A 27,780-nucleotide genomic window follows, 5' to 3' on the forward strand; every position below is an offset into this window, starting at 1 on the left:
TATATTTTATATCCCAAAGATCTCGTTAGTTTTTTCTCGATATCGGCATGTATCGGAGTGTAACTTCATGAATTATGGCCCCTGGTTGAAGAAAAAATTCTTTACTTGTAGACACTTTAGAGGTTACAATTTTTATCCGATTTTGATGAAACTTAACATGTACATGTATATCCCTTTCGATATTGGTCGTAACTTCCTGGACTGTGACCCCCTGATTTTACAACAATCGCGTTTTTGGCTTGCTCTCTGTCCATCTCCTGTAAAATGTGGGCGTATATTGCATTGCAACCGCTTGTCTTGTTTGAAATGAACTGCTAGATAGGTGTTGAGAACAAAGTAGACTGTCTCCATCCATGGGAATGCCGAGAACTTCCAGGTAATAGTCAGGTCCATTATCTTTAAAGAGAAGACGCGGTGGCTCGGCGAGTAGGGCGCTGGCTTACTAACCACCGGGTTGTGTAGGACGGAGGACCTGGCAAGGAACAGGTTCTAGTCGTTCGGATGGGATGAAACCCCGAGGTATGCGCGTAAAATAAACCTTGACAGTTGGAATTTGAAATAAGACTAGCAAGTAGCGCGGCTGTCTGGACAAAAATTCGCTCATGGCACACTGCATGCGTATGCCCTTCTTCATTAGCCCGGTCGGTGAATAAAAGTAGGACGTTAAACCCCAATTCATTTCTTTTCTTTTTTTTCAGGTTGACAGTTGATAATTTAACGGGTGAAAAATCTCAGGCATTAGCCAGTATAAAGACATTAAAATCACACGTTGAGAAGGCTGACCAAGATGTTCAGCAACAGTTTAACACCTTTCTTGAGGTATTGTAATATTAAAAGTATACCATTTTGTTTATTTAGCACACTACACTAATAAATCGTAATTTCTCTTCTACTCCAAAATCAGATGATCGATCGTTACTAACCGAAAGTTGTATTATATACACGACCCATCCAACTGCCTTTAAAATCGTCATGTGATTTTAAAAGTACTGATTTGTATTTTATTTTGAGATCATGGGGTCGTAGGAGAAGATGGAAGTTGGGAGCACTTTATTTGTGGACCATCGATGAGAATACTCCTAGTTCGAATCCCGGTGTGAAGAACCCTCGGTGTTTTTAGAGCTCAAGCCCGACCTTCACATGTTACTGTCATGGCGACTGCCAGGATGACAAGGAAAATTTGTCAAATTGTTTGGATGGTATGAAAACCGAGGTTGACTCAGTTACACATGAACCATTGACAGTTGGATATTGAAGAAAAATAGGCAGAAAATCTACTTTTGGGCAAAATTATCCTACCTCACAATGCAGACGTAAGCGTAGGAATAGAAATATCCATAGTTGTGTAAAAATGCGTTGCGCTGACGAAACATTAACCTCATTCCATTCCAATAAAATTATTCTACCTCACATGACACGTAACCATAGAAATAAATAGGACCACACTTTAGTCTCAAATTGTGTTGTGTTGACGAGACATTACCCCCTTCCCCCTCCATTCCATTCGTTCCTAGTAATTCATTTACCACACCTTCTTGTACATTTTGTACTTTTATAACCTAGGATGGTTTTAAAGACATCGAAGAAGCCGAGGAGTTATTGAAAAATATAGACGAATTGACCAAGAAGTTGGCTCATCATTTCTGTGAAGCAGAAGCTAGTTTCAAAGTAGAGGAGTGTCTCATAAACATGAAAATATTCTGTGAAAAAGTTCAGCAATGTGAAAAGGTTTGTATTTTCGGAAAATATACAGATTTCCGCTTAACCAAATACTCATACAAAATATATGGTGGTATAGAAATCAGAGATCTGGTGTAAACGTGTTGGAACCGCACGTAACACAGCAGCCCTCGTGTCAGATGGTATTCGAACAAAATTACCCCCTCCCCCCCCCCCCAACGCTCACCCGTATACTTAACACGAAACTATAGTCATAGTTAAATGTCAAATTGATCCCACGGTTTTTGTCATTAAGTCAATTAGTTCGTTACTTTAGATCATTAGGCCCAACATTAAGTCTGTTTGAGAGGACGTTAAACCATGTTCACTTTCTATTCTTTCTTATCATCAACCTAACTGTCCATATTGAAACAGCCTGCTTGTTATGTGAATATATTTGTTGTTTATTTTAGGAAAACGCTCAAAGACAATTACAGGAAGAGCGGGCCGCAAAAAGAAAAATAGCACAAGAAGAATTGCGCGCCAAAAGAGATGGTAATGTATAATACAAATTAATGATTAAAGATGCATTATGTAAGAGCACAATCTGCCTATTTCAGATCTTTGTTTGGGCCTCAAATGTTATATACATTATTGTTTAGACATTTATTCACATAGCAAGCCCATAATCAACTCTCTAGAACATCGGACTGTTGTGATTTTGAACAGATTGAAATATGATCCTCAATTTAATATAAAAATTGATAATCATCCATAACGTCGCTGAAAATGAAGTAATTTGAATGAAATTTTCAATTTATCAATTTTTAAACTGTTATTGTTCGAACTTTCAGCTCTTCATTCAAGTCTTACATACTGCATCTTTTATTTAATGGCATTTTTCATACTTAAATAGGTCAAACATTTTGGATGTTTGAAATTGAAAGAAGACTTTTTCTTAAATGCATTGTTTTAAAACAAACATACTTTTTGTAAAATAAATTCCTATAATATATTATATCGGCCTGATTAAACGTTTTATTGAATGAAACCAGCTATCTTTAAACAGATTTATTCCTGTGTTGAATATGATTAGGTAAAAACGATATATTTTGAATTTTGAGTAAATGTTCAAAATGTTTCTGTTGGGGAGTGCGGGGGTGGGGGTCGAAGGAAATCGGTACTCGATAAAACCCGCCGCTGAGATTGGGCAGGGGACCGTACAAGTGTCTGATCGAAACCACTTCAGTTGACTCGATGACAGACCTAATGCGCACGCGCCAGGGCACTCGACACCCCCACCCCCTCATACCCCTTAGCAAGTTGACACGTGTTTGTTATCGGTTATAGAATGAAGTATTCACTTGTACCGGAAGTAATGGCTCGTTTAAATCGTCAATTTAAAAGTAATAGGTAATGAAATCAAACAGTGTTTAATAACGTCACACGCGTCTATATCGGTTTTTAATATTCCTATACTTTTCAAACTTAAAGTGCTGTAGTGGGAAAAGTATCAACGTTTTTATAGAAATGAAATAATATGGGTTTAACGTACCAGGCTTCAACACCAACCTGACTAATGATAAAAAAAAGTTGTATTTGATATTTCGAAATGTATTTTCTCTGTGGAATTGGAAGTTGAAGCTATTGGCAAGACGACCACTTAGGTATTGCGTAATTTGTACACAATCTATATTTAATGGTTAAGTCTATTTTCATCGATTTTCACACTTAAAATGCTGGAATAGAAGAAGTATCAACGTTTAGTTTACATACAGATAGTCGTTCGGGTGAGACGAAACCGAGGCCCCTTGTAAATCTTGTCGTGCACGTAAAAGAACCTGTGGCAGTTAGAATTCAATTGTTTTCCGGGCCAAATTGTCCTCATAGCCCACTGCCCGTCTTCATTAGCCCGGTTTTAGCTGAAAAGTATGACGTTAACCACCATTTTTTCCAATCTATGTTTTTTTGGGCAAATTAGTGCTGCTATGCCAATTAGAATGATATATCCTAAAATAAGGTAGTTTAATGCCAGATCGATTCGACTCGAAGGATTATCTCTTTATTTTCTTCCCATCTGTTTGATCGATTATATTAATATTTTATGTAACAATATCATTTCAGCCTCGGGTAAGAGTAAAGATATACCATCAGACAATGAAGACTGTATAATTGACAAACTTCTCTCAGATATTAAAAAGGGCTACAAACTACGGAAGACCTCTCCAGCCAAAGCAAAGCCAACCAAACCACAATTAGCAGGTTCAGGTTCAGACAAAATGCAGCCGAACTCTCCAGATACAGCAGTCAAAGAACAAACAACAGAATCAGGGAAAACAGTCAAAACACAAAGAACAGATTCAGAGAAAATACAAATAACCACATCTGAGAAAACCTCCTTAACACAGTCAACAGATTCAGATAAAATAACCAAAACACAGTCAAAGAAAACAACGCCTTCAAAAACAACCGGTTCAGAGAAAACAGCTATAGATCAGATCACAGATTCTGATAAAACAACCAAAACACAGCCATCAGATTCTGATAAAACAACCAAACCCAACCCATCGGATTCTGATAAAACAACCATAACACAGTCAAAAAATTCAAAGAAAACAACGCCATCAAAAACAACTGGCACGGAGAAAACAACCATAGAACAGTCAACAGATTCCGTAAAATCTGCAGAGAACAGAAATGACTGAAATGTCTCTGAACTTTGCTATTTAATCTATGCAATCAATCAAACGTTTTCGCTAAATAACAAAGTGCTAATAAATCTTTCACATTGTAATGTTTATTTTGATTAAGTGTAAGGATATTTTACGAACTAAGACTTACATAGCTATTGCTATTATCATAATGGAAAACGTACATTAAAATAACTATTCTTATTGCCTTGATTATAATTATTTATCATTGTTGTAAACCATCTTTATTGATAAAGAAACTATTTTTATATTGGTCTTTAAAAAAACCTGTGTCGCAATAAGTGAGAGAGCTAGAATACCTCAACTTTTCCCAATGCGACAGGACTATTTTGTACAACGATACTTGTCTTGCCATAGAATGTATTTTGAGACTTAGTTATCGGTATGTCTTCCTACTGCAATAAGACTTGGAACGTCTATTGCATGTCCTGCTGTGTACGTCAATTGCATGTTTGGTCCGTCACGGTATATGCGGTTATTGTGTATTATGCTAGATGCAACTATTTCATGTTATGGTCGGTACGTACATTTCATATTATGCTCTATAGGGACATTTCATATGCTCGATACGTTTATTGCATATTGTGTCATGTACGTCAATTGCATGTTATGTTTAGTCCGTCATTAACTTATATGCGCTTATTGCGTATTATGTTCGGCACGTACATTTCATTATATGCTCGTTTCATACATTTCATATTATGCTCGGTACGGCAATTGCATATTATGCTTATTATGTTATACTATGTGCTTTCATGTATATAACTACTATATTGATCTATTATAATATTATATTTCTTATCCTTTTGTAGTAAGAATACAATCATGGATTAAATTTAATGAAACCATAATTATCTTAAATAATTTCTGTCATCAAGTCAGGCTGCTTTTGAAACCCACAGAACTAGATCTCAGGAAAAATCAGTTATTTTTCCTCCCCCCCCCCCCAAAGAGCCCCTAGACCAGTGATTCTCAACTAGTGTGCCGCGAGATCTTTTTAAGTATGCCGCGAAAAGCGAAAAACCATGTGATTCCAATTTAGTATTCACTGGTGTCTACTGATAAGTTCTTAGCTGTGTTTTTCTTTATTTAGTTTGAGTCATTCTATGTGTCTTATGACTAGTCTGTGTCTACGATTGTATGCCGTCTATGACTTGCCATCTTTTTATTTCAAAATTCAAATATTTTTTTCGTATATATTTAGCCAGGTGTGCCGCTATTTTTTCATGTGTTCCAAGGTGTGCCGTTGGCAACAAAAGGTTGAGAACACTGCCCTAGACTAAAGCATTTTCTAGAACATCGTTTGGTTATATTCAGTGGGGATTAACTATTTCGGAACAATTGAAAATATCGACGTTAAAGAAGAACCAATATCGAACCCTGATTACAATGTCCATTTTTTTGTTAAAGGGCGCATAAAATGACCATATAAAAGTGGTTTGTACTTTTAAAAGCCAAAGTTTCGTACTGTTTCTTAAAGTAGCAAATGTAAACCTTTCCTAAAAACGATTTTAATAATTATAGGAAACACTCTTAATCTTCCCAAACGCCACAATGATCAAATGTGTATTAGCAATGTTTACGTCAACTTATAAGCTATCATGTCGGGGTAAAAATCAGGTCGGTGACCAATCTGATAAATGAATATATGAATTTGTTGTCTATTTTAAGTCCAATGAACACCAACTTGGGTTGTTGAGACCACTAACTTATGTCTGATTTATTAAAACTGGGCCATATACGATGCGGGTAACACCCCAAGGTGGGGAACGATGTGACACCACGTGAAGAAAGTTAAGGCTTATCAAATAAAATATCAAAATATAATTTAATTGTTGCCCTGTTAAAAACATATCGCTACATTGCAACTGTCTCAAAATAACAAAATCTTGACATAAGAATGTAGAAAAAAGAATCATTAGTTTAGAATGTTGCGTTCATGTCTAATATATTCAAACTGGAATGTAGAAACAAGAACCATGAATGTTGTCTCATTTGGTCTTCCATAATATTTAAGCTTATTATTTGACGAGTCTGGTAAGCCCCCCCCCCCCCACACCAAACCCCGCCCCACACGGCTCTCAATGCGTCACAAAATATGTAATGATTCATGCCACACAGACACCTATCGAAAGTAAAACACCCATTATTATATGTCAACATTTACACATAAAACAAGGCACAAACAAAAAGTTAATCGCAAAAAGGGGCCTATTTAACCGACATTTTGTGTGAAAACAAAAATGATAAAACTATAATGATTCACACCATTGACGTATTTTGATAGTACAGCCTAAAATAGTTGTTATCCTGGAAATGGGTGGTAATAATTTTGTTTTCAATGATGATTGGTCATGCGTGATACATAAATATTTACTAACGCTTCAACAAATCATAGATGATAATAACAAACTATTATACTAATGAAGCTTAAGCTTCAGGGTCTCTAATCCTGGAAGGGCCCAATAAACGACTTTAGTCCGTCCACATAATGTCTACTGTTGTGGTGGAACTGGAATATGGAAGTTCATGGGAGAATAGTTTCCGCATTATAACAATAAGTGCAGGAGGACCGCACTACATGCAAACAAAACCTATAAGGAACACCTGTGGACAAGACTTAAAAACAATGAACATAAACGAGTGGATCCGGCGATCAGCAGTAAGCACCCACTGCACTATACAGCTATATCTGCCCTGGTAATATCCCAGGTAGAATTCTGACGAGTCGATTCTTTAGAAGAAGATATCAATGGTTAGCAAGACTGTGTTGTTAGTGTGTGTGTGTGGGTGTGGGGGGGGGGGGGGGGTCCTAACAGTCCAAGCATCAAAATGTAGACCCGCCACTAACCAGAAGGGGACAGTAGAAAAATCAGCTTTCAGTACATTGTGATATTTTATCTGTGGTGGTCATTTTATTTGTGGTGGTCATTGACTGTCTCACAACAACCTTAAGCATCTTTCACATAAAGCGCATGATTTCTTTTACCAAACAGACACGAAAGACTTTTGGCATTATACATCAACCACAAATTACCTTTGGACAATATTACGTATCATGAAAATGAAATGAAATGGAGTTTAACCTTCTATTTTTCTGCACCGACTGGGCTAATGAAGACTGGCATACGCCATACTCTTATTTAGAATTCCATTAAGAGTACTGTTACGTGCATGCTGTTCCTTGCTAGCCCCCCCCCCCCTTCCCCTGCACCACTGACAAAGGAAAACCATCCTGGAGAATCCCGGGGAACTTGCTTGACCTTCACCGAGACAGAATCCCGGGGAACTTGCTTGACCTTCACCGAGACAGAATCCCGGGGAACTTGCTTGACCTTCACCGAGACAGAATCCCGGGGAACTTGCTTGACCTTCACCGAGACAGAATCCCGGGGAACTTGCTTGACCTTCACCGAGACAGAATCCCGGGGAACCTTCTCGACCTTGTCCCGTATCTCCTGGTTAGTGAGTCGTCTCCTTTCATTGTTCTAATCATGAATCCATTTGTCTTCAATAGTCTTCAAATATATTTTTATCAAATTAACAATGAAATCGTCAATTTTCTATATAGTTACAAAGACGCAAAATTAAAATGTCTATATGGGAAGTAAAGGAAATTCGTCTGCTATATGTATTATTCAAATGTTGAATGAGTCATTTTCATTGTACGTCTAGTCATGCATGGTTTTATATTTATAACCACAAGCTGTGTAGTTATTATACAGTTTATGTGAAGCAAGATAGGTTTCCACGCTTGAATTATTATAGAATAAAAAAAAACTTCTGCGTTTCAATTTAACCGTGTTTAAACCTTAATGCACTATCTAAATGAACAACCGTCATCTCCCCATGGATTAAAATAGGCAGTTTTATTCCTGCTCATAAATACAAGTCATACGATATGATATGTTTTATAGGCGATCCTACAGAATACACGCTCAGAATACAACTACATGTTTGGATAAAATGCAATCTGATTAAAATATAGATCTATATTTCGTTTCGTTTTTTTTATATTTTCGATGGCCTACACTACATGAAGATCTGACAAGTTATAGCGATAGGTCACGTCAGGGGGCAAAAGACCGACTTTTGACCTATGACGTCAGACATTTTGATTAACCAATCAACATTGATATTACTAGTGGTTTACCCACAGTTCCGGGCAAAAAAGGTCAAACACTCGATTCGACAGACCATTTGCTTGGCTGACCCCTCATTTCAAGCAGAACACGAGTTAAATAACAAGTCTTCCAGATCCAAGTGTAGTAAAGACAAGTAAAACGAAATTTTGAACTATAAAAACGAAACGAAATAGGATCTGTGTTTTAACCAGATTGGATAAAATGCCTTCTTCTTCTTTGTTAAACGCACCAGCAAACTGATGCTTTGTAATCCGTATGATCGATACATTAGTATTTGTATACGCTGACATAGAAATGTAGTTGCATATAGGCCTACTGCCGTCATCCTCATCGGTATGTCGATCTGTAAAATTTATATTAGTGAGATATTTAGGCCTAAATTTCAACGATTTCCGTTAATTACTTCTAGAGATATGCAGAATCTTGTGAACGCTGTAACGACAAAAAATGTGACCCGGGCTATTTGAAATTTATATACATTAGTAAAATTAGTGACACGAAGAACCCATGTGGTTAAAACCGCTAAGAAATACTAGGATTATGGCCACGGTAAAATTAGTGACACGAAGAACCCATGTGGTTAAAACCGCTAAGAAATACTAGGATTATGGCCACGGTTTCACTTTGTAAAGTTATGGCCCTAGTTTGGCAAAAAAAAACAAAACGAAAAAAAAAACCTCTTACAATAATAAAACACAGTCTTCTAAATGGTCCCACTACCTACAAAGACTTAACACCCGTCAACGTCTATGGGCTACTAGGATGACTTTGCTGTTGTGAGAATATGTTACGTTACCTGGCAACCTATCTTACTCCAACTTATGATAAATTATTTAAAGGTATCGATATTTGATGAAATAAAATGTTATTGAATGTCTTTCTTTTTTTTACTCCAGCCGGCCTAATTATGTCGATGTTATTTATTCATCAGTATGCAAAACGTTCAGAAATATTCAGGAACGAAATCGATAATAGTGAATGTCGTACACGGGGTAAAGTATGCTTATATTTCAAAAACTAGAACTGCCGATATAATTGCTTCTCGTGTATTTGGGAAATTAACATATTATTAACCATTTACATTGAACTATATACACCCCTCCTTTAGGCTTACAAAATGAAATGGGGTTTTAACGTCCTTTCTGCTCCGATTGGACGAATGAAGACGGGTATACGCCATACAGTGTTCTTTGAGGGAAATTTTGCCCTGACTGCGGCGCAACGGCCTACTCTTGCATGGAATTCCAACTGCCAAGGGATCTTTTATGTACACGCGATGTGTATACATGACCTCTGGTTTATGTCCCATACGTTGTCCCTTCCCAGGCCCACAGTCCTGCACCACTGACAAGTGGGGAACCACGTCGGAAAATTAATTTGAACTTTCTCGGTCAACACCGTGATCGAACACGTACGGGACCTCCAGGTTAGCGAGTCAACGTCTTACTAACTTAGTATAGGCTCACTCCATTTACGCTTACAACAACACTATTTAACCGATTCTGATTCAAATGTTCAAAGCAATAACAATAGTACGTCATGTGGTATGTATTGTATGGGCCTACACTCTAGTATATGTAGAGGCGTATTCGTGTTTTATTTAGTGTCTATGTTATGGCTATTTATAGGCAGGGTACCGTTTAACCCATCACAGCTCAACGCTTCATAGTGTGTAGATTTCGTGAGAGGGAGTATACTGCGCATGTGTTTCTCAGCTGCAACTTCGTGTATGTAACTAAATAACAGTATACTGACACACACATCGTGTTTGATAATGTCTTTGAGAAAGTTCATTGAAAATCGACTAGTGGTTGTCTGTGTATAAATAGTGTGTATATGTGTTCTTGTTCGGTGTAGAAATTACGTGTTCGGTTTAATATGTGATCTAGTTGGATTTATGCATTTCAATATGAGAGACTAAGATAACGAAGCACCGAAGTAAAGTTCTCGTTTTCAGCAAGGAAAGTGTTTTCAAAATGAGTAAAAATACGAGCCCCGAGACTCCATCGGCTGACATCTTGCCTAAAACTACTCGATTTGGGAAGAAAAAACAAAATCGAGCCAAAAGATGCAAATCGGACGGTTTTACATTGGAGCCGGATATTTTAGCACAGGAAAAATCAACAGAAGCGGTTCACTTTTTGCTATGGATCCGAAACCCGACAATCCATAATCTGGCCAAGCTTAGAAAATGTATCAAATATAATGAACGTGAGTGGATGGAAGACTTTTTATCTTTCGATGGTTTGGGCCTATTATTTCAATGCCTCAATAATCTAGCCAAATGTGAGAGTCATCATTTAGGAGATATGGTGCTCAAAATGCAATGTGCCAGTTGTATTCGCGAAGTCGTAAACTCACAAACTGGGTTAGACTGTTTGCTGACAATGAAAGACAAGTCGGAAAATTTGTTTGGCAAGCGAATAGCCTTTGGTAAGTCAGAATTTTATCAACACCACACTTTCACATCACGAACTGTCTGTTAACTTGTAGCACCTTCTTTATTTATACAACACCTATATGTAATCGGGTTTGGTTTAACACTTTATTCAAGAGATAATCCGTCGAAAGATATAAATTGTATGAATTTCGGATGACGATCTTTACGTTCAGTATTCTTTGGTGGGTTGTCCCTTAGATATATGTATCGGGTTGGGGTTAGCACTTTATTCAAGAGACAACCCATCGAAGGTAAAAAATGTCGCATTAACTTCGGATGGCGATCTTTATGTTTATTATAATTTTAGGATTGTCTCTTAGATATTTATGAGAAAATCAATCCACCGAGGGTATTTAAACGAAGATCTAAAATGTCCCACAGCCTCCAAATGGCTATCTTCACGTTCAATATTTATTTTATATGAACATTATTATGTTGATATCATTTTTGTCCGATGTACCGCAAGCTTGATTTACATTCAAGAGCCAATCAATCGCGAAATTATTTAAAATCTCATTGAGATACACAAAACTACAAAATGCCGGAGGACAATTTCACATTCGACAATAAACAAACACAACATTGGAAAACCATAAGACAAACACATGGACACCATACGAATACACTCCGAGAACAACAAATGAAGCAAAGCATGTCGTAAACATGTCGGTCGTTAGTATGTTCATGCATCTTACTGTGTGATCGAGATACTGTGAATGATTCATTACAATATCTCATACGGTTATTCCGGTCCGAAGCCAATCAAATGTCTGGCACGATTCGATAGAAATAGCCTGACGTTCTTGTATAAGGACAATATTCTAGAAACCCTATGTTTGTTAGCTATATCCAGGGCTGTAACTAGCTCAGAGCAACAAGGGGCGGGGGGCAGGATGTGTTCTCAGGGGTGCTGTAAAACTGACGGACAATGTATATCTATTGTTTTTGCAAGGGGGCACCCCCCCCCTAGTTACGGGCCTGGCTATATCTATCACACATTTAAACATACACTATGTAAGAGCTAAATCTGCCTATTGCAGGTATTTCTTTAGGCCTTAAATGTTATTTATTTATCTATTAGACATTAATGAACTTATCAAGACCATAATCAACTCTCGGTGCTACGTTAGCCTGCGATAATTAATGGATTTGAATACATTTTGTGATGGCTGATTTAACGTAAAAATGGATAATCGAGACTTTGTTTATTATCGTATCAACGGTAGTAATGACGATCGAAGCTAGCCTAAAACTGAATCGCTAATATATCGGTTCAGAGTGAAGCAATTTGAAATTTTCAACATATTCTGTTTTCATTATCTATTATTTAACTATTATAGCAAGAACTGTTATCTCTATATCTAATCTTACCTATTTCCACGTTAAGACATTTATTTTAACATTAGAATAAACAATAAATAATCTTTTCCATGATATAACTTACAGGAAGTATTTCACAATCAACACTTACACATTTTGATCTCAATACCATTAATGAGTAACCAAACCAATCCTATTTCTAAATGAAGACATGTAAATTTACGTAAATAAAACATTGGGCATCGAAGTGTCTGGAATTTACTATGCTATTCCTGCAATTCATTATAATTACATATACTGCCATTTAAATCTGTTAAATATATTTGCATACCAATTAGTCGTAGAATTTACGATAAGTGACTTTTATTCTTGTATCTTTGTTGGGATCTTCTGTACAGTTTACTTGGCGTGTTGTTTTAAATTAAACTGTATTGGAATTTGAGAGTTATGTAATAGGAAGATCAACACTAATTTGTCAGTCCTCATTCTTTTTTCCCTTGGGGGCGTAACATCCTTCGGAGAACAAAACGATTACAACAGATTTTGGTTGCCAATTTGATTTTGCCCGTTGTGTAAGACGCCTTTAGCATGGGCAGTTAATTTGCAAATGACGAATGCCAAGGGGTTTGAAGGAAGTGGAATAGGCTATGCAATATATGGTTAAACGAAGCGAGGCGCAACGTTTTGAGGATGCACTAAACAAGTTTTATAGAATTTTTTTTTCTCTCAAAGAATCTCCTTTTCATTATCATTCAGCAGCACGGGTTCAAAACCATGGTCTGAGCGGTCTAAAGAATAATCTGCCATTTTTCTTTGTCCCGTCTGATAGAAATCCTTAATGTAAACTTGACATACTCCATGGTTCTAGAGTACAACCGAGTTAAATGGCCACAGATCACCAATGATTTCCCCATTGACTTAAATGTTAATTCTCTTGTCTTAGACCGGCTCTAACTTTTTCCAATTGTCGTTGGGTAGAACGCTTTCTACCACAGATTGAGCAACATGTGGCAACCTCTTGTCAAAAAGCGCGTATGAGGTTCACCATGAAAAACTTGAGACACACAAACTGGAAGTAAAGATCAAACACCATGCAATTATCCGCCCTACATTTTAACGTAACCAACCGCTCAACTCTCGTACCCTTCCGCCTCAAAATCATGAGTATTCACCAAAACCTGCCAGAAAATGGATTTCCAAACCCTTTTCTTCGATTCTACACCAAAAAGGCAACAAAAATCGCTATGCAAAAAGGTGCGGGTTGGGGGGGGGGGGAGAAAGACTAGAAATAACTTTCGCCCTCCAATTGTCCAAATATGATTGACCATTGGCCATTACTATATCAAGCATTTTTGGTCTATTACAGCTATTAATAAGACTAAAATTTAATGGTAAATTGAAAGGGGTTTAGTGCAATATACAGCAGGACCAACTGAAGATCTAAGTCGCGGACCAGTGAACTCACGGACTAGTGGGCATAACTCAACGCCGGTGGTAGTCGCAACAAATTGTGTTTCAGAAAAGAAATCCTTACGAACACCTATGGGACCACGGCGATGAACTCTGAGTTAGACTGTCCCGGGTCAAATCCCAGTCTGAGCCGACAAGAAACGTGCTGCCTGGTCGTTCCGGGCGACAAACCGATGTCCACCCATCTACACTAAATTATCCTTCCTAACATACATATAACCTAAATGATAATTTTATTAAGGAAGTATTGTGTTGACAAGACTTTCAGCCTTATCATTTCCCTAGCGAGATAGACAAACTATAGCGATCTTATATTCGTCCAGGTTTAATAACTAAGTATACATAAAGTAGATAGCTTATATATATATAGCACCATTCATCGTGTTGACAAAAAGCCAATTTCTTTTTGGTACGGATTATGGATGATATATATATATATGTGTGTGTGTGTGTGTATTACAAATATTCCTGTATTTAATTAAGTGAAATGTCAAAGTCTCGTCAGTCTAATCTCTGCTTAATCTTCTGTAGTACAATATCTGCTATTTTTAATATTTGCTTCTTTTCTGTTCTGTTTAAAGTCTGGCTTACAGGCTGGTTATCAGTAGTTTTTTATTCAATCACACCTCTTAGTAAAATCCCTGGCCATACGATATTCATATTGGCCTACTCTTACATCCAACTATCAAGGGTTCTTTTATGTGCACGCCAATGTGTACGTGCGACCTCGGTTTTTCACCCCACCCGAACGACTAGACACTGTCCTTGCTAGGGTCTCCGTCCTGAACCACTGAAAGGGGAAACCGCGGCAACAAGAACATCATAATATAGGTACTGTATAGTCATTGCCTGGAAATTCATTTCCGTTATCGCTTGGAGCGTGTTTGATCGTCACGAAATCGGAATTTCCCCCAATTTCTAAATCCTTCCCTAAAACAAAACGAACTTTCAGTAGGTATTTTAAATCGAGATTTATTTCCTTCAAACATGCCCTGTGAAAAAATAAAAGCGACTCCAAAATACTGACATTATTGTTTTATATGGAGTTCAAAATTTTTAAAGATGGTATGTCGTAGTGCTGCTTTTCGAGGTGGGGAGTTGTAGATAATGCTAACACTAACACGATTATGTCATTCGTAATATATAAAGCAGACTTTAATTATTTCAAATGTTTTTTGATAGAATGTTGGGGGCGGGGGGGTCAAATACAGTATGTTGTAAATGGCCGTAACACATTACGTTTTACACTAGGAAAAGACTAGCCATCAATTGACTTAAACATATATTTTATTGAGAGAGAGAATTTTTTCAATAAATCGTTAGCAAGGTGTGCGTGTGTATCGGTGGTAGGGTGGGGGTGAGGCATGGATCTGAAGAAAAAGAACGAGGTTGGGCAGGCGACTAAAACGTTGACCCTACTCTTTGTGCAGCTTTGACTGGGGGGGGGGGGGGGTGGCTGAATGGTTAGCGTGCGCGCGCTGTATCATTAAGTCTGTCATTGAGTCAACTGGCGTGGTTTCGAATCCCCGGTTGTACGTGACAAGGAGTAGGGTCGCCTGTCCAACCTTGTGGGTTTCTCTGGGTCCTCCGGTTTCCTCCCACTGCTAAAGACCCCTACGCGCATGCGAATTATTGAAATAAAATTAAACCATATGTTAGTCTCGAAATGACCTAGTTTGTGTCGAGTGGACGTTAAACCCCATCTCTCTCTCTCTCTCTCTCTCTCTCTCTCTCAGCTTTGACTGATCACATATAGACAAATTAAGGTAATTATAACTCGATTACAAATTATACAAATGGAAGATAGGAATAAATGAATAATGACGGCATGGAATGGGGGTTTAAGGTCAAACTTTTGTACTTCAACCGGGATAATGAATAGGGGTATACGTCATGCAGTGTGCGTTAATTAAAATGTTGACCGACAGCGGCACAATAACCTACTCTTATTTCGAATTACAACAGTGAATGGTTATTTTACATGTACGCCAAAGTGTACACGGGACCTTGGTTTTTCGTCCCATCCAGACGACTAGACGCTGTACATTGCCAGACCCACTGACAAAGGGAAGATCAGAAACAGGTGTTATATACATGGTAAACACGCGTGTTTATTATAATTACTCAATATCTTTAAACATTAAACAAACATTAAAGATAAATAAATAAATGTAACATTTTTTGAATAACTTCGCAATAACAGATTCCTCTATGTTAATGTATCGAAAGGTATATAATAAAAACAGTTTAATAGTTGACAGTTTTATCTCAGTCATGGCTGGTCAGATTTGTCTTAGATTTTACATATACATGTAACATATCAGATCCAACTATAAAGTCAAATCACTCCAAATCGAAAACTTGTACACATTAGCGTTCACGTAAAAGAACCCTTGGCAGTTGGAATTCGATATAAGACTAAGCCGTAGCGCCGCTGTCCGGGCAAAATTTCCTTCATTGCCTACGGCATGACGTGTCCCGTCTTCATTAGCCTGGTGGGACTAGAAAAGTGGGACGTTAAATCCCATTTCATTTCATTTCCAAATCGAAAATTACGTTTTCACCGACTAGCCGAGATCTCCAATGCCTTGGTGCCTCTTAAAGAATTAACTTTACTAAGTTAAGAGATTGGCAAATTGCTATTTTAACTAAACAATCAACAATAGTTAAACTTGTCGCAAAGTTAAGGTGTAACAATAAGACAATGGTAATAAAATATTGCATTTCAGGTGTAATGGCGGGGGAGAGGTGCGTGGTTATTGTCTTGTATAACGAAAAGTAACCAAACGATCGAGACACATTATCTTCTCAACTATGCCACGGTATTTAGTATTACTATGACTGCATAAAAGTTGACTTTATTTTAATAAATAAATATATGATAAATACAGCTGCTACAATCAAAGTTTAAAACCATTCTTGGCGGCCAAGTTCAAACTGAATTAAAGTTGTCTTTATGATAGCAATACCAGAAATACAATTAACTAAAAGTTAATTTTGACACGCAAAATATATTTAACCGATTTCCTTAAAAACACCAAGATTTACATGCCTGCGGACCTGAATACCGATCTATAGAAAGGTATATGATAATTCTAATCGTGTCAAATAAAGTTGAGTCAGTGACTTTATATAACAATATTAACATTATACCGTTATGAAAAGACCTTGAGAAAACTTCCGTGTTCTAACAATGTGGCCTTAGGCGCCGAGATGCATTGATTGGTGCGATCAACGAGATTCACATTGTATTTTTCAGATATTGTATTAAAATAGTTAAATACCTTCTGTGTTCTGACAGAACTCGCTATTAGACAAAAACACGAATTAAATCCCATGGAAATGTGATCGTATATTGTCGTTGCCCCGTCCGTACGGGCATCGTTCCGTCCGTCGTCCACAATTTCTTTTGAGCACTTTACAGACTACATTTATCATCCGATTGTTTTTAAATGTATATATTGTTTACATAAGTAAGATGAAGAAGGATATTTAATTAAAAAAAATTATGTATATTTCTTCTACAGTTATGGCCCTTGTTTCTCTTTGTAGAACCTTGTTAATGTTTGTACTACAAAGGTTATCATCTGATCTGTATGTAATTTATATGCATGATTTAGATTAGTAGAACGAAAAAAGCTGATCGCATTTCAACAATTTCCGCCAAGTACTTTTAAGGTTATGACACTTGTTTCACTTTGTAGAACCTTGTGTACACTCCAAAGACAAAAATTATCATCCGAAATGTAGGGAATTGATACAAGTGTCTTGTAAATGTCCCCATTACAAACAAAAGAATAGATAAATATGATGCAAGCCTTGTCGACTGCCAAGCCGATTTATCTGTTATGAACGTATTTTTCTTTGCCTGACAACCTATTTTTAATATCAAAGTTCTATATAGAACTTAATTCTTTCTTCTCTTTAAACCTTTATATTCACCAATAAATCATTACAACATTCGGAAATCAAACTTAGTCTCATGGGAGTGTACATAAATCAAACTTAAAGATTCGCTGAACGTGGGAGTGTACAGCGACACCTGGTCCGCGGAGACACAGACTCAGCCAAGGGAACATAAATAAAAGAATAGTTAAAGTTAAGGAAACTTATGAAACGAATCGGTGTCTATGTTTTAGGTATATTGGAATATAATAGCCGTTTTAAAATACATATTTTTGCAAATGATGCTACTATCCTGCGAATGTGCCCGCTAAGGAGGCGCCAAATTCTCAAAATCGTTGTTTTGAAAACATATGTTTTGCGTTTCATTCCACGCCCTTTTAAGTGCTTTATAGTGTGTTTATGACAGATGAGATTACATAATTACAGTTTCATTTTGTGGCATTTCAAAATCGATTTCTCGCGTTAATGACTGTTATGATTACAAACACATTAAAAAAAAATCATTAATGTTTGCTTGATTTCTTCTTAAATAAGTTTCTAAGATCCCAATTCAATAGAAAATGCAGTACTGAACGAGTTTGCTACTATTGGGGGCATATAGTGAATTTTTCTCCAGACGTTACACGCCCTTAATTTGAGTATAACCTTTGTAGAGTATTTATAATACATTATGTTCAATATCCAACTGCAATTCTGGCGCAGTGCTGAATTGCAGATGATAAACATATAAAATACCATACTTTATATAATAACGACTTTAAACAAGTACGATTGTACTGGCATCCTTCTGGAATTGTGATGTCAAAAATCGAAACGTATTTGTCCAAAGCACAACACAACCAAGTTTCATGTCGATCGTACTTGAATTGACGGAGCCTTGGGCGATTTTAACAGCATCGCTCCCAAGAAGAAGAACACCAACAAGAAGGGCACCAATTGGCACCCACTTCCAGTTCCATTAAAACTGGATACACGTAGACATCGACAACTGTATGTTGAGTGGATACATTTACGACCTTCACTGCTGGAGTATGTGACCAGAAGACTATCTGATGTACAGTTATTTTTAATCATAAAGCTTCCGTGCCACGGTGGCTAAATGAGTAAGACGCTGGCTCGCTAGCCTGGAGGTCGTTGGTTCGATCCCGGTGTTGGCTGAGAAATTCAGTGGTGGAGGACGGAGTGCCTGACCAGGACAGCTATCTAGTCGTCCGGATGGGACGAAAAGCCGAGGTCTCCTGTACACATTGGCGTGCACGTAAAATATCTCTTGGCAGTTGGAATTCGATATACAGCACCGCTGTCCTTCATAGCACACTGAATGGCGTATGTCCGTCTTCATTATCCCAGTTGAAGCAGAACAATAAGACGTTAAACCCCATTTCATTTGATTTATCATGAGGCTTCATACAGAGAAAATGTAGAGACGGGTCTGCTACAATTCTTTACTCTGTGTTACTTGAATTTGTACGATTGAAATTTGACAAAGATAAAGAATTGAGAAAAAACTAGAACTGCGAAGCAGTAATGACGGGTTTCACCGGTGCCACGTTACCCTTGAACTTATGTCACTTCCGGTACCAATGAAACCGTTAAACAGGTTTCCACATAAGCATTGCACACATGAAATAAAATGGACGCAGAAACAACCAAATCCAGCAATCAATTCATTTGCTACATGTCAGTGATCCTGTCAAAATTACATTACTTCCGGTGATAATGAAAATGTTAAATTGGTTTATGAAATCAGGAATTGCATCATCTCATGGTGAAAATTTTATGTAAATCCTATAATAATTGCCACCTTTATAGACCAAAAACCTTGAAAAATGACTTGTAGAAAATCGCCTATTTCTCTGCAACCGTACAAGTTAGAAACCATTTTGAGGTATCTGTATGATCGAATGAGTTCATTCTATTTGTTGAATGGAATCAAATATCATAATTTTAAAAACATTACAAATCTGATTCATTTGAATAAAATATCTGTTTTGAAGGCTAAAAATACAGTTTTTGCCAAAATGACGTTACTTCCGGTGATAATGAAAATCTTAAATTACTTGTATGAAATCGTAAATGGCATTATGTATCACACAGTGAAAATTTCATGAAAATCGAATAATAATTGACACTTTTATTGACAAAAAACCTTAAAAACTGACCTGTTGAAAATTGCCTATTTCTCCGCAACTGAACAAGTTAGAAACCATTTTGTGATATCTATATGATCGTAAGGGTTCATTGTATTAGCTGATTTGAATCAAATATCAAAATTTTAAACAAATCACAAATATGACTCATTTGAATAAATTACTGGTTTCGAAGGCTATAAATACAATTTTTGCCCAAATTACGTCATTTCCGGTGATATTGAAAATGTTAAATTGGTTTGACCTAGTTAAAATTGACATTACACATCAAATGGTGTCACTTTTATGAAAATCGAATAATAATTGACTCTTTTACAGGCAAACTAGCGTAAAAAGTGACTCATGCACAATTGCCCATTTCTCGGCAACTGCGCATATTACAAATTAATTTTCAAATACATTCTCTCCGTATAGATTATTGCTACGAGTTTATGAAAGTTACGAAGTAATATTTTAAAATATGAAAACGCTGGATGGGTTGTAAATAGCTTAATTTTACACCTTTTTTCACCTTTTAATCGAAATAGCCCGAAAAATGGTACCTAACTGTCAAAATTGTAGTTTTTTGTCAATTTACGCCACTTCCGGTGCCGACAGATAACACTAATGGTAACAAAAAAAATGACAATTGAGACAACGGAGCATATGAACTTTGTTTTATACAAATCGAACAATAAATAATTATCTAGGACTGAAAAACTGAATTAGCCAATGGGGGCCAAGGAAAATTACCGAGACAAAAAATTTTCACATTTTTGCCCAAGTCAGAGGACTCGTTATATTTGTGTAAAACACGACTAAAAAATATTCATAAATAAAAAAGTTTTTTGTAAAAATTTAAATTTTCTAAATTTAGCGCCTAATATCTGCGAAGATTTGCCGAAAATCAAAAATCAAAAGTAGCGTAGCTATGTGCCCCGTCTCCGGCTATGCCAAAATGCATCGAAAGTTAAAATCCAATGATTGTTGTTAAAATTACTGCAATATTTCTAAAAACGATAGCTTCGGTGATTTCGGACATTTCGCATTGTCGCAGAACGTTCAAAATAGCTTTATCTTCTAAGTCACACCCACTTTTCCGATAAAACCGAAGAAATCGTAACGATCCGACAATCAGTTGCTGAGATCTACTCAAAACAAAAGAAGAATAATAATAATAAGAATAATAATTTTAACAAAAACAATAGTGTTTCACACAAGCTACGCAGTGTGAAACCCTAATAATATTACATCTCAATTTACGAATATTGCGTCGTGAAATAACTAACACACTTTGTAAATAACATGTAAAAATGTAAATTCTTTGAAATCTTTAAATAAGGTCAACATTTAATGAAATGACGACGGTTTAATGTTTTTCAATTCAATTCTACAAACATCTTTTACGTGATGATCGAGGCTTTTTAATACAAAAACCTCAATATCCAGCCTTGATTAAAATGTACGACGTTATGCACGTCTTGTAAAAAAAGAAGTACGACATTTATAAAAAAATCTCAGTATTTAAAAAAAAAAAAAAAAATGATACAAGCTGCTGTGAGAGTAATCTGATTGCTGTCAATGTACACCATTGCTAGCCTATATTATAGCTTTCATTATATAAACACATCACACTTCCTTCCATAAGGTCACAAAGTTAAATTTCTTGTAAATATGACTTCTTCCTGTAATTATTAATGACGTTTAAAAATGACCACTTCAACTTTATCAGACTGGATTTTTCCCAAACCTTGATTGTGTGTGGGACTGCTCAAGAAAATTGTAAACATTGGGTTATTGTTATTGAGTCAAAATGAAATGAAATGGGGTTTAACATCCTACTTTTCTGCTCCACCTGGGCTACGCCATACAGTGTACTGAGAGGTAAATTTCGACCGGGCAGCGACGCTAAAACCTACTCTTATTTCAAATTCCAAAGATCAAGGGTTATTTTACCTGCATGCCTCGGGTTTTCGTCCCACCCGAAAGATTAGGCGCGATCCCTTGCAAGGCCATGCGTCCTGTAGCGTCGACAAGGGAATCATGTCAGAAAATCCCGCCAACACCGGCATCGAACAAGGGAGCCCCGAGTTAGCGTGCCACCGCGTCCCACCGTTATTGGGTTAAACAAAAGAACGTTGATAATCAAATGCAAACATGCGTGAAGTCTACAACCAATGAATAAAGTATTTCGGTTACATAATGCGATATTTAGTTGGGTAAAAGTCGTCGTGTTTTCAATTCAAAGTATAAAAAAACGTAACATGACAGATGGTGTATCTACTGATTGTATTCAATGGAAACATCGTTGAGAAAAAAAAACCCTAACCACAATTTAGCGGGATAGGGGACAATGGTAAAAGATAACAATATGAATTTGTCAGTTTTTTTATGAAATGATTAAAACTTTGGATATGATTTGTAGATTGTGAATATATCTTTAGTTGTCTTTCACTTTTTGCATAACTTTGGGCGCTATTGACCAAAAAACACCATTGTCAGTTCTTGTCGGTGATTAGTGTGAGACAGTCAGTATTTATGAGTATAAGATGAGAAAACCTGATTTCCGTTGATTACCGTGAGCGTTATTTCCTTTATTTACATTGAAAATTATTGTAGTACTATAGTCTAGTCTAGTTACCATCGTATCTTATCTGTTGCACTGCTAGGAAGAAGCATGTCAAATTGTTACCCTTGATCACATTTAATGTCCTGTAAACTCTCGTGGTTGCTATGAAAAACCACGATGCGACAAGCTTAATGGGTTGCTTCGTGCCCTGGCAAGCTACCATTACATTATCGATTTTCTGCACTAACCCGATAAAAAAAATAGAAAATATGGAAAATCAAACTAAAAACAAATCGTAGTCCTTCAAATTCTCATATTTTTTATGAAGCAATCACAGTGCGACAAACTTTCTGGGATATCTCTTACCTGGTAACCTGTCATTATAGGTTCGATTTTCTGCACTAGCTCGACAAAAAATTAAAAAATACGGAAAATAAAAGGAAAAACGAATCTAACTTTATTATTTGTGGCATTTGTTACTTCTATAAAACAATTAATACTTTAGTCTTAGCTCTTGACTGATTCAATGAGATACATGTATTTGACGATTCCATCTAAATTCCACCCTTTCTATTGAACCCACGGGGTCATTTTGATCTGGTAAAGAATGTTACACAATGATAATAACTGAAATTGAGCTCGGGTAGCAGTGTCAGTGTTAATGCTGTAGTTAAACTTATAGTGACAGATCTTGACAAGAATATCTCGTACTGTTGGATTCTTCAAGAATCGATCTCCACTTCTCAGTCTATGTTGATCCGTGAAAGAGCCCCTGAAAGTTGATATTGAAGACAAGACTGTGTAAATCAAGACGGCAAAATTGTCCTGCCTATCCGTTTACTTGTCTCATAATGACCTAACATGTAGCTGAAAGAATCGGGTAACTCTCCGACTTCTGTCACCAACAACTGTCATCTATAAGAAGAATATGACGTCACTTGACGTATATTAGATGTTTTAGCAAGATATCCGGGTAGAGTTTGGGTTGTTTTTATAAACAAATATATATAGTAGGAAATTAAACACTATTTCATTTCACAGTGATTATAAGGAGAATAATATTAAATACACCTATATACGACATATGTACGTCCTAGTTATGATTTATATATCTAACCTACATATTTATGTTTTATGAATTACTTTTGTATTTGTGCATTCGTGCATACGATTTATCACAAGATATATATAACTTGAACTTATATGTTCAGCTCCGCGGCTTTGTAGTTCTATAATGCATATTCTCCATTGTAAAAGCTGATTGCCTTATCCACGAAGAACTTGACTGTTACTGTTTTAAATAATTTTGTAACTGCAAATCATCACACATCATCGTCGATTGATAAATGAATCCATACTTGTAAATCTCACCAATATTTCCAGATAACGTTTAGACGATGGCTAAGTTGGATAAAGTTGTCTCTCACTCCAAAACAAAGGTTGAACAGTTTTTCCAGTCCTTGACAAGGGTAGTCACGTCCCAACAAAATCTCTAAACAAGGGTTACAGTTGTCAAACTCCTAGACGAGGGTTAAAGCTATATCTCACTCCTGGATATGTTTAATAAAGTTGTTTTTCTCCAATATAAGTGTTAAGATGTTCCACCCCGAGACAAGCGTTAAAGTAGTAACATGCCAAAACAAGGGTTATAGTTACTAAACTCCTAGATGGACCAAGGGTAGCAACACCTCACCAACATCTCAAAACAAGGGTTAAAGTTGCCACATTCCTAGAGTTAAAGATGACTCACTCCAGGACAAGCAACATCTCACCAACTCGAGACAAGGGTTAAGGTTACCACAACACTCCTTGACGGGGGTTAAAGATGACTCACTCCAGGACAAGGGTAGCAATATATCACTAACATCTCGAGACAAGGGTTCAAGTTACAGTTACCGGACTCCTAGCTGGGATTAAACTTAGCTCGCCCTAGGGTTAAAGTTGTCCCATTCCAGGTACAGGGGTTAATGTAGCGCCACTCCAGAATAAGGTTAAGTTGTGTCCTTTCGGGTACAAGGATTAAAGTTATGCCACTCGAGATACAAGGGTTAATGTAACAACACCCCAAAATAAAGATTAAAGTTGTCATCTTCACACTTTTTAAAGAGATTTCGAAATCTTTCGGACTACACGGTGTACCTTTATGGTATCAATATTAAATCTTTCAATAAAATCAGTTCAGATTTTAAAAACAGATGTACTACACGTTGTTGATTTGATGGGTGTGATAATCTAAATCTAAACAAAAACCCATCGCTATATGTTTTATTTAGGTATCGAGTACCAAAATGAAATAAAACGAACGTCTTGAACTCATTGCAGACCCGCCTAGGTGTATCTTGTTATAAACATAAACACTCCTTGGGACATCAGAATAGAATATGTGAGGTCAATTATATCTAAGGTTTATCTACATAATATATGTATTTATACAGTCCTTAAGGTCATATAACCATTGAACTTTATTGATGGAGGCGTCAAATACATTACATCTTGTTATTATGGTATTAAGGGATTCGGCCATTTTGTAAACAAAGATTCTTAACGTGACATAGTTAAAAGAATGTAAATACGTAGTAATAAATCCGAAGGTCCAGCCTAATCAAAGATAACAGCCCATAAAACGAAAGACAAGTGTAGAAGGGAAATAATGAAAATAGTAATATTGAAGAAGTGTCAGGGATCCCGAAAGAATTGGGGATACTCTGCCCCGAATACGACACTTATCTCTTACATAGCGGATGTGAGGCTTAATGTGTTTATGTTCATGAAAAGAAGAATCCTATTGATTTGGAATTGATTTATCGGTGCATACTTGAGTAATATACGTGTTACTCTTGTTCGCTTTTAGTGTCTTGTATACCCCCCCACCCCCCAAAGCCCATTGCCTACAAATGGTCGAATGACTTAGCTGCCGCGGGCGTATATTTCGATGCATGGCAACCATTCTTCAATATGGATAATATAATGGTAATGGTGGTTAAATATTAGTTATATATTTTCAACTTGTAGCATCTTTGCTTTTGATCAAATAACCCCCACGAGCCCTTGTATAGTTCCTTGTGGGCGTCACTATATTTTCTATTAAACATACACTATGCAAGACTTAAATCTGCCTATTGTGGGTCTTTCTTTAGGCTTCAAATGTTATCTATATTATTAATTAGACATTAATGAACTTATCCTGACCATAATCAACTCTCGATGCCATCGCTAGCCTGCGATATTTAGCGGATTGGAATACATTTTTTGAAAAATAATTAAACGTAAAACTGGATAATCGAGACCTGGGTTTCTATAGTAATGATGATCGAGGCTAGCCTAAAATTCAAAAACTAATATCTCGGTTCCGAGTGTAGCAATTTCAATGAAATTTTCAGCATATTCTATTTACGTTATCTATTTTTTTAACTATTATAGTGAGAACTATCAACTCTTTATCTAATCTCTCATAATGCCCCATTAATCAAAATTTCCCCAAGCCAAATGAGATTGTTTGCAGACCGTAGTGTAGTTTCTTTTAATACTTTACTGAAATTGAAATTTATCTACGATCAAAAAGGTCATCCATTAATATTGCTCAGATTTAAAAACTGCTGTCGGTTCTTCTTTGAAATAAGAAATGGGTTCTCTTTATATCATTTCTGCGAAATGCTATTAGATTGATATTTCGTAATTTTAAAATCTTTATAATTTTTTTTCAAAATAATAATATTCTATAGAATAAAGAATAACATACCGTCTATTTGTAATCAAAGAATGTTTCTATTTCGACACTGTCTTGACAGGATGTTCGCCTACGTAAGTGTTTTTTAAAATTCATTTATGAAATTAATAAAGGAGATTCTCTTGTAAATGTTATTGTATCAAAATAAGTACATTTTTTGTCAGCTGCGTTTACGTGGGAGTATTATGATGGTAGAAAATATAATGCCACTTCATATTTGAGTTCACATAATTAACAAATATTGGTTTTACTTTGTATCTAAGCTGTGCCATTGTTTATAATCTGGCTTTCCAATAGTTTAATGTCACAGACAGACCAATTTCCCAATTTTCGTTAATGTTGCCAAAGTAACATTTATTCTTGTTGTCAATACTGTCCGACTCTTATCCGGTTCCATGTATTTTTCCCGGTAGTCTAGTCTCAATGGCTCCAGCCTACAAATATCTGTCTGGGCGAATTAATGTGAATCGTGAATATAGTAATCAGTTATCTGGCTGTTCGAGTATACAGCTTATCTAGGGAATATTGTCTCGATCTACCGGTTCACACTGCATCTGCCATGCTTCTATCACAGCCACGAGAATGACTAAAGATCAACTGAATGTCGTGCACTTATGTAATATTATTATATGATTTTAAATTTCTTATCGTACATTTATTACATAAACATCGGTAGGGGATTCCTGGTGTGTTAGGACTGCTCGTTTAAAGCTGTATAGAATTTGACCTGTTTGAGACATCAGAAGAAACAGGGAATAATTGAGATGGGATTAGATGTCTTAAAGGCGAACTGTTCATTACACGTCTGTAGAATTGACCTTTACACCAAAGCTTTCGTTTATAAAAAATTATATCCCCGGGTAAAATAAAGGGATAACTGGAGAGAGAAAATCGAACTTTTATTGACGACACTTTCAAAAGTTTTGAAATAAACATGACAAAGAAATCGATAACAGAAGTCCAGAATCAGCTACTTTAACCCTCGGGTAGGCGAAATTTACCACCTGGTACTTAATTTACCCAATATTGGGAAATTAGATATAATGCGGGTTATCGTTCTACTGTTCTGCTCCGATTGGCTAATGAAGATGGGCATACGCCATACAGTGTGCTATGAGGGAAACATTTTCCCGGATAGTGGCGCTACGGGCTACTCTTATATCGAATTCCAACTGCCAAGCGATCTTTTACGTTCACACCAATGTGTATACGGAACCTCGATTTTTCGTACAATCTGGACGACTTTCAGTTGTACCTTGCCAGGCCCTCCGTCCTGCACCTAATGCTGGGAACCCTGGTCATAGAAAGATTTGCAAAACCAGTGCAGCCAAAAAGGTTCGCTCGAGATTTACCATTCAGATTAGTTACGATGCATCATTTAGTATCAATTTTATGAGTCTAAATATTTACATAATGTTTTTAACTGTCGTGTACTTCAAATTTTTGACATTTGTCAAACAAATCCAATTTTGGCACTGTTTACAAAACAACAATAAGAAGAAACCAAATCAAATATGAAGAGACATTTGCATGTTGACAATTGCGGTTTATCGACATAGAAATATTTAAAGTGATTTACCCTTTAACCAATGCATTTATAAGTATGCTTTTACTAAACCTCTTTAAGATTTGGGTATTTAAGCTTATTCATTCAAAATTGTACTGTACCCAAATTTTTGGAGATTTGTGGAAAAATGTCGGCGG

At 36.5% G+C, this 27,780-nt stretch overlaps 2 protein-coding genes across 4 annotated transcripts in view; both read left to right on the forward strand.

The window, feature by feature from the left end:
- Nucleotides 1-5,221, forward strand: part of LOC126830821 (inverted formin-2) — a 32,009-nt gene extending 26,788 nt beyond the window's left edge. For all 3 annotated transcript variants that reach the window (XM_050561241.2, XM_050561242.2, XM_050561246.2), the window contains 4 exons: nucleotides 699-819; nucleotides 1,564-1,728; nucleotides 2,133-2,214; nucleotides 3,784-5,221. In XM_050561241.2, coding sequence (XP_050417198.1) covers nucleotides 699-819; nucleotides 1,564-1,728; nucleotides 2,133-2,214; nucleotides 3,784-4,364 — 949 coding nt within the window. In that variant the 3' untranslated portion in view covers nucleotides 4,365-5,221. The remainder of the gene's footprint in view (nucleotides 1-698; nucleotides 820-1,563; nucleotides 1,729-2,132; nucleotides 2,215-3,783) is intronic.
- Nucleotides 5,222-10,142: 4,921 nt separating this feature from the next.
- Nucleotides 10,143-27,780, forward strand: part of LOC126830822 (inverted formin-2) — a 38,296-nt gene continuing 20,658 nt past the window's right edge. Inside the window, exon 1 of the mRNA XM_050561248.2 lies at nucleotides 10,143-10,948. Within this exon, the coding sequence (XP_050417205.1) occupies nucleotides 10,492-10,948 (457 nt within the window). The 5' untranslated portion in view covers nucleotides 10,143-10,491. The remainder of the gene's footprint in view (nucleotides 10,949-27,780) is intronic.

The sequence above is a fragment of the Patella vulgata genome, chromosome 8, assembly GCF_932274485.2.
Source record: "Patella vulgata chromosome 8, xgPatVulg1.2, whole genome shotgun sequence".
NCBI classification, from domain to species: Eukaryota; Metazoa; Mollusca; class Gastropoda; family Patellidae; genus Patella; species Patella vulgata.